Source organism: Chroicocephalus ridibundus, chromosome 8 (genome assembly GCF_963924245.1).
Source record: "Chroicocephalus ridibundus chromosome 8, bChrRid1.1, whole genome shotgun sequence".
Classification (NCBI taxonomy): domain Eukaryota; kingdom Metazoa; phylum Chordata; class Aves; order Charadriiformes; family Laridae; genus Chroicocephalus; species Chroicocephalus ridibundus.
The window spans coordinates 28,538,465-28,550,818 of NC_086291.1; the positions used below are offsets into that span (position 1 = coordinate 28,538,465).

General features: G+C 45.6%; 1 protein-coding gene across 1 annotated transcript; it reads left to right on the top strand.

The window, feature by feature from the left end:
• Nucleotides 1-932: 932 nt before the first annotated feature.
• Nucleotides 933-11,567, top strand: TSEN15 (tRNA splicing endonuclease subunit 15). The gene is made up of 4 exons (XM_063344725.1): nt 933-1,042; nt 1,891-1,972; nt 3,243-3,378; nt 11,140-11,567. The coding sequence occupies exons 1-4, from the start codon at nt 938-940 to the stop codon at nt 11,342-11,344; spliced, it is 528 nt and encodes a 175-aa protein (XP_063200795.1). The 5' UTR covers nt 933-937; the 3' UTR covers nt 11,345-11,567.
• Nucleotides 11,568-12,354: the final 787 nt, after the last annotated feature.

The following is a 12,354-nucleotide window of genomic DNA, read 5'->3' on the forward strand; positions in this document are numbered from 1 at the left end:
AGGCAACCTGGGCCAGTGTCTCACCACCCTCACAGTGAACAATTTCTTCCTAATATCTAATCTAAATCTACCTTCTTTCAGTTTTAAACTGTTACCCCTCGTCCCATCAGTGCACTCCCTGACCAAGAGTCCTTCCCCAGCTTTCCTGCAGGACCCCTTACGTACTGGAAGGGGCTCTAAGGTCTCCCCGGAGCCTTCTCTTCTCCAGGCTGAACCCCCCCCAGCTCTCTCAGCTTGTTCTCACAGCAGAGGGGCTCCAGCCCTCCCAGCATCTCTGTGGCCTCCTCTGGCCCCGCTCCAACAGCTCTGTGTCCTTCTGATGTTGGTGGCCCCAGAGCTGGATGCAATACTCCAGGTGGGGTCCCACCAGAGCAGAGCAGAGGGGCAGAATACCCCCCTCACCCTGCTGGCCATGCTTCTTTTGGTGCAGCCCAGGATGTGGTTGGCTTTCTGTACTGTGAATGCACACTGCTGGCTCATGTTGAGCTTCTCGTCCACCAACGCCCCCAAGTCCTTCTCCTCAGGGCTGCTCTCCATCCATTCTCCACCCAGCCTGGATTTGTGCCTGGGGTTGCCATGGCCCAGGTGCAGGACCTCGCACTTGGCCTGGTTGAACTTCATGAGGCTGACACAGGCCCCACCTCTCCAGCCTGTCCAGGTCCCCCTGGATGGCATCCCTTCCCTCCAGCGTGTTCACCGCACAACGCTGCAATTAGAAAAAGGGACCGCAAAAGGGCCCACTGTGTTAAGGTGTACATATATAAATACATACACACATCGTCCTGGCCGTAAACAGGGTGAGGACAGAGCCTCGTCTCCGGCGGGGGGGGGGGGCGGAACGGGACGGGGGCGGAACGGAGCGGCGCCGCCGCCGTGTCCGGGGAGCGCTGGGTGCGCGGCGCCGCCCGGAGCGAAGTCGCGTTACACCGGGGAGCGCATGGAGCCGGCGGCCGGCCCGGCGGAGGGGGGCTGCGGCCCGGCGGGGGGCCAGAGGGGCTGGGCGGGGGGTGCCGGCGGCAACTGGATGGCGACTCACCCCACGGTAGGCCCGGGCGCGGGGCGGCGGCCCGGGCGCTGAGGGGCGGCGGGGGGGCGCCGTTGGGGCCCAGCCGGCTGAGGCGGGGGGAGGTCCCTCTTTCCTGCCCGTGCCCGTTGTCCAGGCCCCTGACAGGATTCCCCCTTCCCCAGGGCTTTGAGGAGCATCTCAAGGGGGGAGGGCTCCTGTCGGTGATCATGGGCACCCCGAGGCCGCGGGGCCGGTGAAGGGGGTCGTTGTGTCGTGTGTGTCCCGTCCCCCCCCGCGAAGAGTTGCTGGAGGAGGAGATGTTAACAAAACGTGTTTGGCGATATCGGGCCTGTTGAGGGGGCTCGCCCCCCGGCCCGTGAGGAGCGCCAGATGGGGTTGTTGGGGGGGTTGCCGCTTTTCCGAGGGGACGAGGTTTTAGATGCTTGAAACGTTTTTTGGTTTTTGTTTTTTTTTTAAATCGCAGCTGGAAAGCGCAAGCGTCCTAAGCTTTGACTCCATCTTAATTTTTAGTGCACTGAAAACATGGAGGTATTTAATTTGGCTGTCACCTTATGTTGATGTACTGCAGCAAAAATAGGTAAAATTCATAAGCTTTCTCCACAAAGCCAGATCTGTTCCAGAAATAGTTGCGATTCCCCATGTATTTGTTTATCTGGCGTGCTTTCTTAAGCGCTGAAATAGGGGGAATGTGGAGAAAAGAGCTCTTAAGATACTGTCAGAAAACAAGTACTGCTTTTTAGTTGCCTGTTGGTCCCCAAAACTGATTTCAGTGGCTTAGATGGCCGTACACGTTCTGGGTTTGGTCTGTGCATTCTTAATATAACTTCTGCTCTCCTTCACCAGCGTTACTTTTTGGGTTTCAGTTCACAGAAATGATGTCTCTCGATATATCCGACAGCGCTCAGATCTATGCTGCGTTTGTGGTATACCTGGACCTCCTGGAAGGTAATTTGATGAAGCGACTGGATAGACATCTCAACAAATGTGTTTGTCTTAGGTGCTATTGAAATTTTTGCACTATCAGGACCTTTCCTACAAAGTCCTTGGCGTTGTTTTTGAAACGTAATGCAGTGGTGGTTATTTAAGAAACAGACGGTATTTTGGTGCTGAAGATTTCTATCCTGTGCCTACCTGGAGCCCATTTTGGGCTTCAAAAGCCCATTTTGAAGATGAGGACCCATTTTGTCCAGCAGTTACGGGTGCAGGCGTTCCAGGGCAAAGGCACTCAGCATGGGGAAAAAAGAGAGGAGTAGGGGAAGGAAAAATAGAAAGGTGAAGTTACAAGTTCAGGGGTTGTGCTGGTAAGAGTGTCCTCATTTGTAGATTAATGTCAAAGTTACTAAATCACAGTGTTTCACTAAGGTTACCGTTTAGCAAATGGCTGATGTGTGCTGGCCTGATTAGGATGCTGTTCTCTGGAAAGGGCAAGGATTCCTATAGGAAAGAAGATAATTTGGAAGTCTGGTGGCAATAATTATGACCAATGCAGTGTAGTCTTCTGCTGTCTTGTAAGAGATTTATGTGATATGTAAACTTCTGCCTGTGATTCTTCCAAGTTGGCTGTATTGAAAAGCAACTATAGGTAGGCAGGCAGCCAGGCTAATAAAAATATTTCAGTTTCTCTTGGAGGCTGGTGGTTCTAAAGGTCAGGGAAGGGAGGGATTTTACAGGCCAGAAAGCACTGTGTCTGTTATTGTTACACCTCTGAAGAAAATGCCCTAATAGGCTTTAAGAGAAGGCTCCTGTAGTTTTGCAGCAAAAACTTTTAGCTTTATCCCTTCAAATGGAAGGGAAGAACTGTGTACTATCATTAATTGTGCTTTTAGTTGACATGCTTCACAGTTTAGGGTACCGATAAAGTCCAAATTTGGATACAGTTTTGTGCTCTAGATGACAAAAGCTGCGTGGTTTTTATCTTCTTTTTGCCTTTTTGAAACAAAGCTTTGTCAGACAGATCCCTTTTCACCATCAATCAGTGTAACTCTGGAGTCAGCAGACTAGTACTGCTCCCGTGGGTTTCTTTAGCAGGATTGTTTCTCAGAAGGGGAATTTCACAGTTGAATGGGGTTGTTGTCTCTCATGGGAAATGTCCTGTGAGGAGAGGGAGGGAAAGCAGAACCTTAGATGTTAACTTAAATATCAAATTTTATATTTGAATTATTAAAATTCATGTGTTTGTGTGCTGGTCCTTCTCATCGATGATGAACCTTTCTAGGGAGAAACTGGCATGAAGTGAAGCATGTCGGAGTAGCAGAACTGCAGCTTGTATGCTTACACGCACGTGAAAAGGAACAGGACAGTCTCCAAGTGATGGTGCCGGTACCTGTGCACATATCGTTAAGCCACGAGAGGTGAGGATGTGGTCAGTGTTTGGCTCGTGTTACCAATAAGACAAAATGAAGAACAGATATATTTAACAGGCCGCTGATGACTTGGTCAGGAGGGGAAGGGGGAGGATACAAAGCAGCATCAGAGGAAAGCAGTATCTCAGCCTGTAAGCAGAGTTATTTTGGGTGCTGCAAACATACATGCAAAGTTGAGATTTCGTTAATTTTCTAAGCTGCATCAATCTCTGCTTCTCCCTCTCTGCAAGTGGTGCGCCTTTGATGTCAGCTTCCCACAGCAACAGACTCCTGCTGATAAAGACTTCATATTGTTCAGAAGTTGCATTTGTTCTAGGAGATAACAATGGATATCAAAGTATGTCTTTGAGAGACAAGGTCAGAATACAAGACCTTCACAGTTTATGTTTTGAACATTCTTGTGCTGCTTTTTTGTAGTGTGGGAAATCTAGCAATACTTCTTGTGTCACTGGGCTTTAAAGTACCCAAAAGGAAAGAAATCCCCTCAGACCTGTTTAAGAATAAACTTTTTTTTTTTATTATTATTGTCAAATTTATGGATAAGCCTGGTGTGTTTGGCTTGGTTTGCTTTTTGTTTTGAAAGTATAATTTGGCTACTTTCAGCCGGAAATTCCTCTTACTTATCTGGAGTCTAATGTGTAACTGTCCCTTGAGCTGTGATTTTTTTACTTACTCTCCTTACATGTGCAAGACCAATTAATTTTCAAGTGGAGGACAGCATGGCTGTGACTTTGTGATATTACAGATATTTGCAGCCTAGAGAAATTCCCCTTCAGTAATTTTACAGCGTATTTTAACTGGCCCTTAGAGCAGCCTCAGACCCACAGTCTGATTTACTCGCTGATAATGGTTGCCTTCTCTTGCTGGTATTTGCCATTCTTTCCTGTGACGTCTCTGAAGACCTGAACTATTTCAGCTGCATCATATGGTAGTACATATTTCAATTTCTTCTGTTCCTACTCTTGCTAGGAGCATATGCACAGGGCTGACTTTACAGATCTTGCTAGTGTTTGCTGTTTCCATTTGCTCTCTGGGCAGCAGCCTGACACAGTAGTAGGTAGTTAATGAGTCGCACTTAGCAGACATGTATGTGTGTGCACTCTAGGATTGATGTTTTAGACATGCTATGGTTATTGCTTCTTTTTGAGGTTTCAGAAGTGACCGATCGGTCTCTTGCAAACAGACTTCCATCTTAATTCTGCTGTGTGTTTTCCTAAGAGCATGTTTGTGAGGGGGGAGAAAATGTACTTAATAGATATTGATGGATTTGAATACTATCTACATGCTGAAAAAATCTTCCATTTGCAAATACTGGTCAGTCTCTCTCATGGGCTTGGCCTTACAGAGAAATGCGGTGTGATCTCCACAACAGAGGAAAGCTGCTGAGAGGCCTTGCAGGATGAAATGCTTGAGTGTCATTCAGCCTCTCAGCAAGAAGCAGGTCGCTGTATGTGTGTGAAAGGGACACGCTGCTACTCACAGTTCAAAATAGATTTTAGGTGGGAGAAGAAGGCAGCAAATTAGGATATGTGATCTTTGAGAAATTACACCTACGTGCTGAGTTGTGCTTGTTTTAATGTAGTGCATTTTCACTTAGGTTGGAAACTTTGATTCCTGGTATTGGATCATTGCCAGCAAGTGTGTTCTAATTGGCTTTTAATGACAGTGAGATATTGCACTGCTTGTATGTCCTATCTTTTACTGTTTCATTGGAGCTTTTCACTTGGAGCTTCTGAACTTGTTTGTACTGTGGTGATACTGTTTGCTCTGCTTCTGGCACCAGTGCGGATGGAATCCATTACTGGAAGGATGTGTGTTAGAGAAGCAAAGAGTGAATGCATCACATTGATTAAAAATACAGTTTGTGACTAGGTTTTGCTACAGAGTAACTACACAGAGTGTATTGTCACGAAAATGAGCTGAATACTGGGCTGTAATGCCAGGTGAGTCCGTTAAAGCCTGTATGTGTTCAATACCCATAGGTGTCATCAGGCAGGAAGATTGTATATGCTTGTGTTTGTGTTATTGAATGTGCGTGTGCATGCTTGGCATTTCATTAGCGAGTCACCACTGATCAGAGGGGCCTGGTCTGGCCTTCGTAGAGGAAGGACAGCTTCAGCTCCTCAGCTCCTTTGCTGGAATCGTAGGCAAAAACCAGGGGATATAGACAATATCTGTAGCTCAGAGTTACGTAGCGCAGAGGGAGGCCATTAAAAGGTATCCTGCAGAAGGAGTTGGAAACAGCGTTATACTGCTACTGCCTCTTTGTTCTGACAGCGATGAATATTTTGTTGTTGTGATTATTGATAGCAGGAGGCGTGTTGGGTATCTGATGTCTTAAATAATAATTTCTCATTTGACTTCCCAAGCTATATGTAGACAGGGAAGCTTTTGTACTACGCTGCTTTGCCTTGTGTTCAAAGCAATGCTTTGGCTTTTTGTGTTAACCTGCTAAAGGTAGAGGAAGAGGTATGAGTACAAGTGAATGCAAGGACTGGAAGCAATTTATCCTCTTCTAAATCAGTAGTTTGTGAAATAGATCTTCCTCTAATCTGAAGTGGTTTTGCTTGTAAGAAGCCCTGTTATTTTAAATGCGTTGGAAGTGTGACGCGCTCCTTATCTTGTATCCTCTTCACAGTTTTGTCAGTAGCTCTTCTGATATAAGCATTATTTGAGTTTATTCATACAGTAAATCACACATTGAAAATGTAATTAATGGCTTCTAAATGCAAACTCAGTAGTATAAAAGTGATTGATGTGACTGATACAGCTGGGTTGGTTGTGCAGTACTATGATTGAATGTCCTACGGTTGGTGTATCTTATACAACTTCGCTGAATTCTGATTCCTCCCTTTTGAATGATTTGTCTTGTTTTCTTTTTCAACTTCCATGGAAAAAAGGGTTTTATGTTCCTTGGGGTTTCAATTCCTTTTCCTGATCAGTGAGGCACATGATGTTTTCTTTGGTGTTATTTTTTTTTCCATTACAAAAACCTGAGTTTCTTCTGGCATCCCATGTTCCTTTAGTTTGGAAACAAATCCCAAGGAGTAGTGGCATCCATTTACACCGTCTCCCACCACCATGTGCTTCTTCCCATATATTTTGAGGCACTAAGTTAATATTGCTGCCTGCCCTGTATCTAGATGAGGAGCAGCGTTCCTGATGGTGAGCCATGCTGTGCTGTGGTTGTAGTGCTGGCTAAATTCAAGGTATTGTGCTTTTGGGGGGGTTTCCTCTGCCTTGGTTCTCTTGTCATGGTGCCTGTCTGAACGGGTCTGGTACAATGGTGCACTCCACTGCACAGAGTAATGATCTCTGCGGCGGTACAGAGACCAACTTGTGTTGACTCTTCAGCCCTGCCTTGCATGGAGGGGAGGGAGCTGTTTGGGCTGGCCAAGCCTGCAATGAATTATTCATCCGAGTATAAAGGGCAGATTGAAAGCCTTTGGCTTTTGTGGTATGGAAGGCAGTAGTTCCATTTCAGCTCAATGGAGCACTATGCAACCTCCATAAAACTGCTCTGAGCTTCCAGAGTTTCTGCAGCTTCTTGGAGGTACTTGCATGGGCTATATGGCTGAAATACTCTTTTGTTTGTCATAAAAATTTCTGCCCATGTTATATTTCCGTTATGATTCCATTCTCTTTTAGTTTTTGGACAGTCAGTTAAAACCTCAAGTTACAGTTGCCTGAAATTCACCAGTTGTATGTCTATTTCCTTCTCTGGAGTGAAAAGGGCGATGTTTGTTTTATTAGAAGGAGATCACTAGGAAACACAGTACAGATTTCTGATGTGTGTACCTAGTACAAAAGTGTTTTGTAACAAAAAATTAAGATGGGGTAAAGGTGAAAAATTTCCCTCTTCTTTTGTATGGGGTTGACCGTCCCCAGGCTTCCTAGCCAGGCTGAGGCGATGAACGAGGCTGAGCCTGTGGGTGGACATGTACCCAGGTGATTGAGTATTGTGCTGTACAGTGTCCTTCAGGAGACAACAGAGTGGAATGGTGCATTCTTCCAACACAGGCTTTACTTGAGATGGTATTGAAAACATGCTGAGCTTTCATTCAGATACTGCAGGACAGTATGAACTGTTTCTCAGCTGCACCTTTTCTCATGTTAAGTCTCTAGGTTCTGCTTCAAACTTGATGTCTTGCCAGTGGAGTGGGCATACCTGAATGCCCGTTGAAAAGGAGGAACCAGGTGGAGCCAGTCCATGCCAAATGCTCGACACCAGGGCTTCTGTGGGGCTCATGCTGTTGCAGCATGGCTGGGGAGCCAAAACCAGAGTCATTGTGGACCCCTTGGCATCACTGGGAACAATGTTTGCGGAATGTGTCCTAAAACAGTTGTGACTTGCGAGGAAAAGGCTGGTCAGGATGCTGGAGAATGGAGGTTATAAAGGCTGTTGGTGGAGCATGGCAAAGTACTGGATGTATTGAATTTCGCTGTTCCAGAGGCTTCTAATATTTGACACTTGCAGAAAAGTTACGTCCACTTTTACTTAAGCAAAAGCGATCTTTTATAACTGACATGACTTGTATGGTGTAGCAGATGTACTGGTTATTAAGGAGCTTATCTGTAACCATTTACTTATTAAATGAAGTCAGCTAGCTCTATTGGGGGGAGGTGTTACGTATGGGCTTCTTGTTTAAGACTTCATTTTAGTCATTGAATGCAGTCGTTGTGTGAGATGGGCAGCCTAGAGGGCTGTGTCTCTTAAAATAAAGGCTTCTAGCCTTGTTTAGGAGGTCAAACATTCATTCCTTTGAATTTCAGAAGGCCAAGAACACTTCTTGCCTTTTTCTTTTATTTTCATAGACAGTGTTAGATACATCAAAAGGATGAAAAGAGCTATACCTTTCCTGCAATATTTCATCTTTGTGTTCGTGGCAGTTAGCAAGTGCAGTGAAATCAGCACAAACCCAGATGTTCTGTGACTCCTTCTTTGAAATGTCCGTGCTGCAGAGAAGCTTTATGAACATGCTGGATGCAGAGGCTAACAGTGATGCCTTCAGGGGAGGGGAGGAAACGCAGGCGCCTGATACAGACTTCCTGAATTCCAGAGCTTATTCTTTTAAAAGATACCCTCTCACTAATCTGCAGATGTGCTGCATTGCATTATGGCAAGTTGTGGTATGCATGAGTGAGAGCTCTTGTTTTGGAGCTGCCTGTGTTGAGAAAAGGGGGAAGAGGAGCATCCTGCCTTTGGAGTTTTAATTCTTTACAGCGATAGAGGCAGATTGCCCATGTGCAGTGGAAGGCACTGGGCTCTGTGGACAGCAGTGTTAGCAGATCATCATGGGGCGATGGCATGCCTTTGTGCTCTTTACATAAAGACAGAAACTCAGTCTGCTGAAAAGTAAGTCAGGATGCAAAGAAGCTTCATCAGTCTGTTGTCAGGATCTGGCCTCTTTTGGGATCATGGTGCATCTTCTAAGTCTAAGTGCTAAATGGGGGAAACAGAGGTTCAGATGGCTCTGCTTGACAGTATAAGAAGAAATCATGAGTGATGGGATATCTAGATCTAGGGCCTCGCTGTTACATCCGTCCCCCTAATAGACTAGGAACAGAAACGGTGACAGTTACTAAAGAAAATATGAAGGAGCTTCTGCCCTGGCTGAGGTGAATACAAGCCACTGCCTGAGTCTGCTTCCAGATATGGGACTGTCCACACTCAACGTGCGTTTGGTTTCTTTGGGTCCCAAAATGTCTCTGCCGGGTAGCTGTGCCTGTGTTTGGCTTTTTATTATTATTTCTATTTCACATTCCCAGGAGAAAGAGAGAGATTAATAGTGGATATTATATGCTTCATAAAAAGCCATGGATGGTTCTTTCCTCACTGGGTCTCTGCCAGTAAGTAGCCTGGCCGCATCATTGATAACTTGTTCAGAGCTTCTCCAGACGTGAGCTGCCAAGGTGTGACAAGTGGATTCCTGCTCTGTGCATGTGTAGCATGTCTGGAAGGACATCTGGAATCCTTCCCCAGGCCCTTGTCACCCTCCAGAGCTATGGCAAGACGTTGTGGGGCTGGAGGTACCCCTAAAGAGGGGCTGGAAGTGAGAAGAGCGGAAGGTGCCCAGCGTCAGCACAGAGGTACATCCAGTTCATTTGTCCTTGCTCGCTGCAGTCCCGGTCCCTGCTTGTGCACCTGCGAGTCGCATGGTACTTACTGGTGCAGCTGCAGCAGGCAGTGACCCCTCTCACTAGGTAGTGCTTTTACTGGAAGGCCTTGCCGTGTTTGAGGCATTGCTCATAGAGGGATGCATTTCTTTCTTGTTGCAGAGCACCTCCGTCCATGAATTGTCTACAAACGTGCAGACAAAGCAGTGCCAAGGTGGCAGGGAGCGGAGAAGTTAATGTCACGTTGCTTGAAATAGGAGTCTTTTGCAGGTGTCTCTCTTCTGCCAGTGGCCAATATAGATCTCTTTGCTTATTTGTTCTCTTGTTACGAATTGTGCTGATGGTAGGAGGACCAGAATATGGCTTTTCACAGCCTTAGTATCTCTGTTGCATGAAATGACTCGCTAACTATATTGTACTGCCTTGCCTTGCGTGATATATGGGCCGTTAGTGAAAGCAAAAGAAAAGGCAGTACTGAGTTTAGCCACGTTGAATTATGAACGGTTCAGAACACAGATGGATACTTAAGAGGGTCACGGGCTTAATAGCATAGGCTTTTCCAGGCTGCTGCATATTCTCTGCCGCTTTCCATTTGGCTTTTATTAAGGGATCAAAGAGGTTTGGAAGGAAGATGATGATTAAAGTTTGAAAGCTGATGCATTTAGAAAGAGCCTTATTTTCAACTACAGTGCCCAGCTTCAGAAATGCCCATTTTCTGGTGAAGGAGATCTCGGGGGGCACATGAAGTGAGGGGTGATTTTTTTCCCACTGACCTCTCCCCGGAGCGTAACCTGTCCTGGCAATCCCAGATGAGCCCTCTTGCACCCGACCTTTAGGTGAAGGAGAAAGCTCCCTGTGGCCGTGCTTGCTATGGGGAGTGTTACTGTTCTGCCCTGGGGTACTTGCTCCCCAGTCGGAACAGTAATACAAGGACTCCAGGAATCGGTGCCGTCCTCAGCTCTGAGCTGAAAAGTAACTGGCATGTTATTCTTAAAATAAGCTGAGCAGGAAAAATTGCATAACTTTGTCTTGAATTTTTAAGGAAGACATTATTTATGCAGACTGTCTTGAAGAAGAACATTAGTCTTGTGGCTTCTAGTCTAGACGGGGAGGTAGAGAAACCTGGCTTCAGCTCCTGCGTCTTCCGTGGTCTGGCAGAGAACTGTAGCACAGAGACTGGAAGGCTTATCTCTACAAATGGAGCAAGTCTTAATTATTTTGTTCTCTAATTAAACACCATGTGTTATTCAATTAGATAGGTTTTTTTTTTTTTTTTTAATCTATGAAAACAAGGCCATTAGAGATTGCCATGCTATGATTGTGGTAGTTGAAGGATGGTTGAGACACGTGCACAGTAGTACACCCAAGCACAGCTTAGAAGCATGTGTCAAGCTGTTTCCAGCAGAGATGTATGTAACTGAGTATGTTTTTATAAGATTCTTTGTTATTTGATTTTGTTGCTTGATTATATGACTTTGGATTTTTATTAGAACAGATATTATACTTTCTTTAGTGAAGAAAAATTTGCAGAATAAAACCAGGCAGAATAAAAACAGCAGAGGTGCGCTTCTACTGTTGTGCCATCGTTGGGCGGTTGTGGACTCCTTTCTAATGGATTGTTTCCTCTTCTAGGATAAGAGAAATCTTGAAGAAAGCATCTCTCCCACAAGAGGATCCTGACACCCCACTGTCAGTTACCTTGGCCATAGTTGAGTCAGATTCCACTGTAGTCTACTATAAAATGACTGATGGCTTTGTAATGCCAGATCCGCCCGACGGTACCGAGGATGTGGACAATAAACAGTGGAGAAAGAAAAGAAAGAACCTTTTCAAATGATGAAGACAAACAGACTTTTCTTGAACTACTGTCCTCAAACCTAAACAAATCCAGGAACTTATGTATGTAAATAAGAAAGCCTGCCTTCTGCATATCAAGCATCTATTCAGGGAGAATGGAGGCTTGTGCAGCTGCACTGTAATGAAATGCCATTTAAAGGATGAAATGGGTCATGCTTTTGAGACAGAGTGCTCCTGACTAATAAACATACTTGTGAGATGTTTCCAAAGCTAGTCTCTCCTTTATGGCTCTTCAGGTACATCACGGAATAAACACATCCTTACCCGTATTGTAAATATTGATTGGAGGTAAACCTTAGGGGTTTCTGGCAGAAGTACTGATAGGAAGTTAAGGGTTTTGTTGTTTACACAGTGTCTTTGTCTTGACACTGTGAGAAGTGCTCACGCTACTTCCCAGGTTACATTTCTGAACATTTACCTTCTTTCCCCTGAAATACCTTATTTTATATTTTTCTCTGCAGAGGGAAAACTGACTCTAGCAATATCAGAGGCTACTAGAACAAAGCGTAGACTAGCAAAGAGGGGTCTGGATCTGCCTGAAGAACCTCCGAGCGGAGGCCAGCCCTCCACATGGGGATGGGTTATGCCTGGATCAGGGTAGTGTTACCCACATAGCCGAACGCAGGTCACGATCCAGAAACACCACCAGGCTCTTGTTTCACATACAGTGTTGGGACGACGGTCTAAGAACCGAAGGTACCTTGTGTTTGCATCCCAGTGCGATGAAGTCTAAACGGTGACCTCCCCGCTCCTTGTGTTCCCTGTCTGAAATAGCTTCAACGTGATGCTAGTGTTTAAAGCTCTCTGAAGAGGAGCATGACAATGGGGCGTATTTTTATCTGTCACCAAAGTGTGTCACCTTCTATGCTATGAGCAGACACTAGCTGTTATCTGCTTCATTCAGCAAGCAGGTTTCTAAAGCCATTGTGATTTCTAGGATATTTTTTTTTTTACATAGCTTCTGCTAGTCAAACTGGCTGCCCAAGAGGT

Bases quoted from the DNA above. Each gene is read 5' to 3' on its own strand.
- TSEN15 (XM_063344725.1), top strand. From the start codon at position 938: ATGGAGCCGGCGGCCGGCCCGGCGGAGGGGGGCTGCGGCCCGGCGGGG. The intron at 1,043-1,890 runs GTAGGCCCGGGC...TTTGGGTTTCAG, and splicing joins GGATGGCGACTCACCCCACG to TTCACAGAAATGATGTCTCT. The intron at 3,379-11,139 runs GTGAGGATGTGG...TTCCTCTTCTAG, and splicing joins ATATCGTTAAGCCACGAGAG to GATAAGAGAAATCTTGAAGA.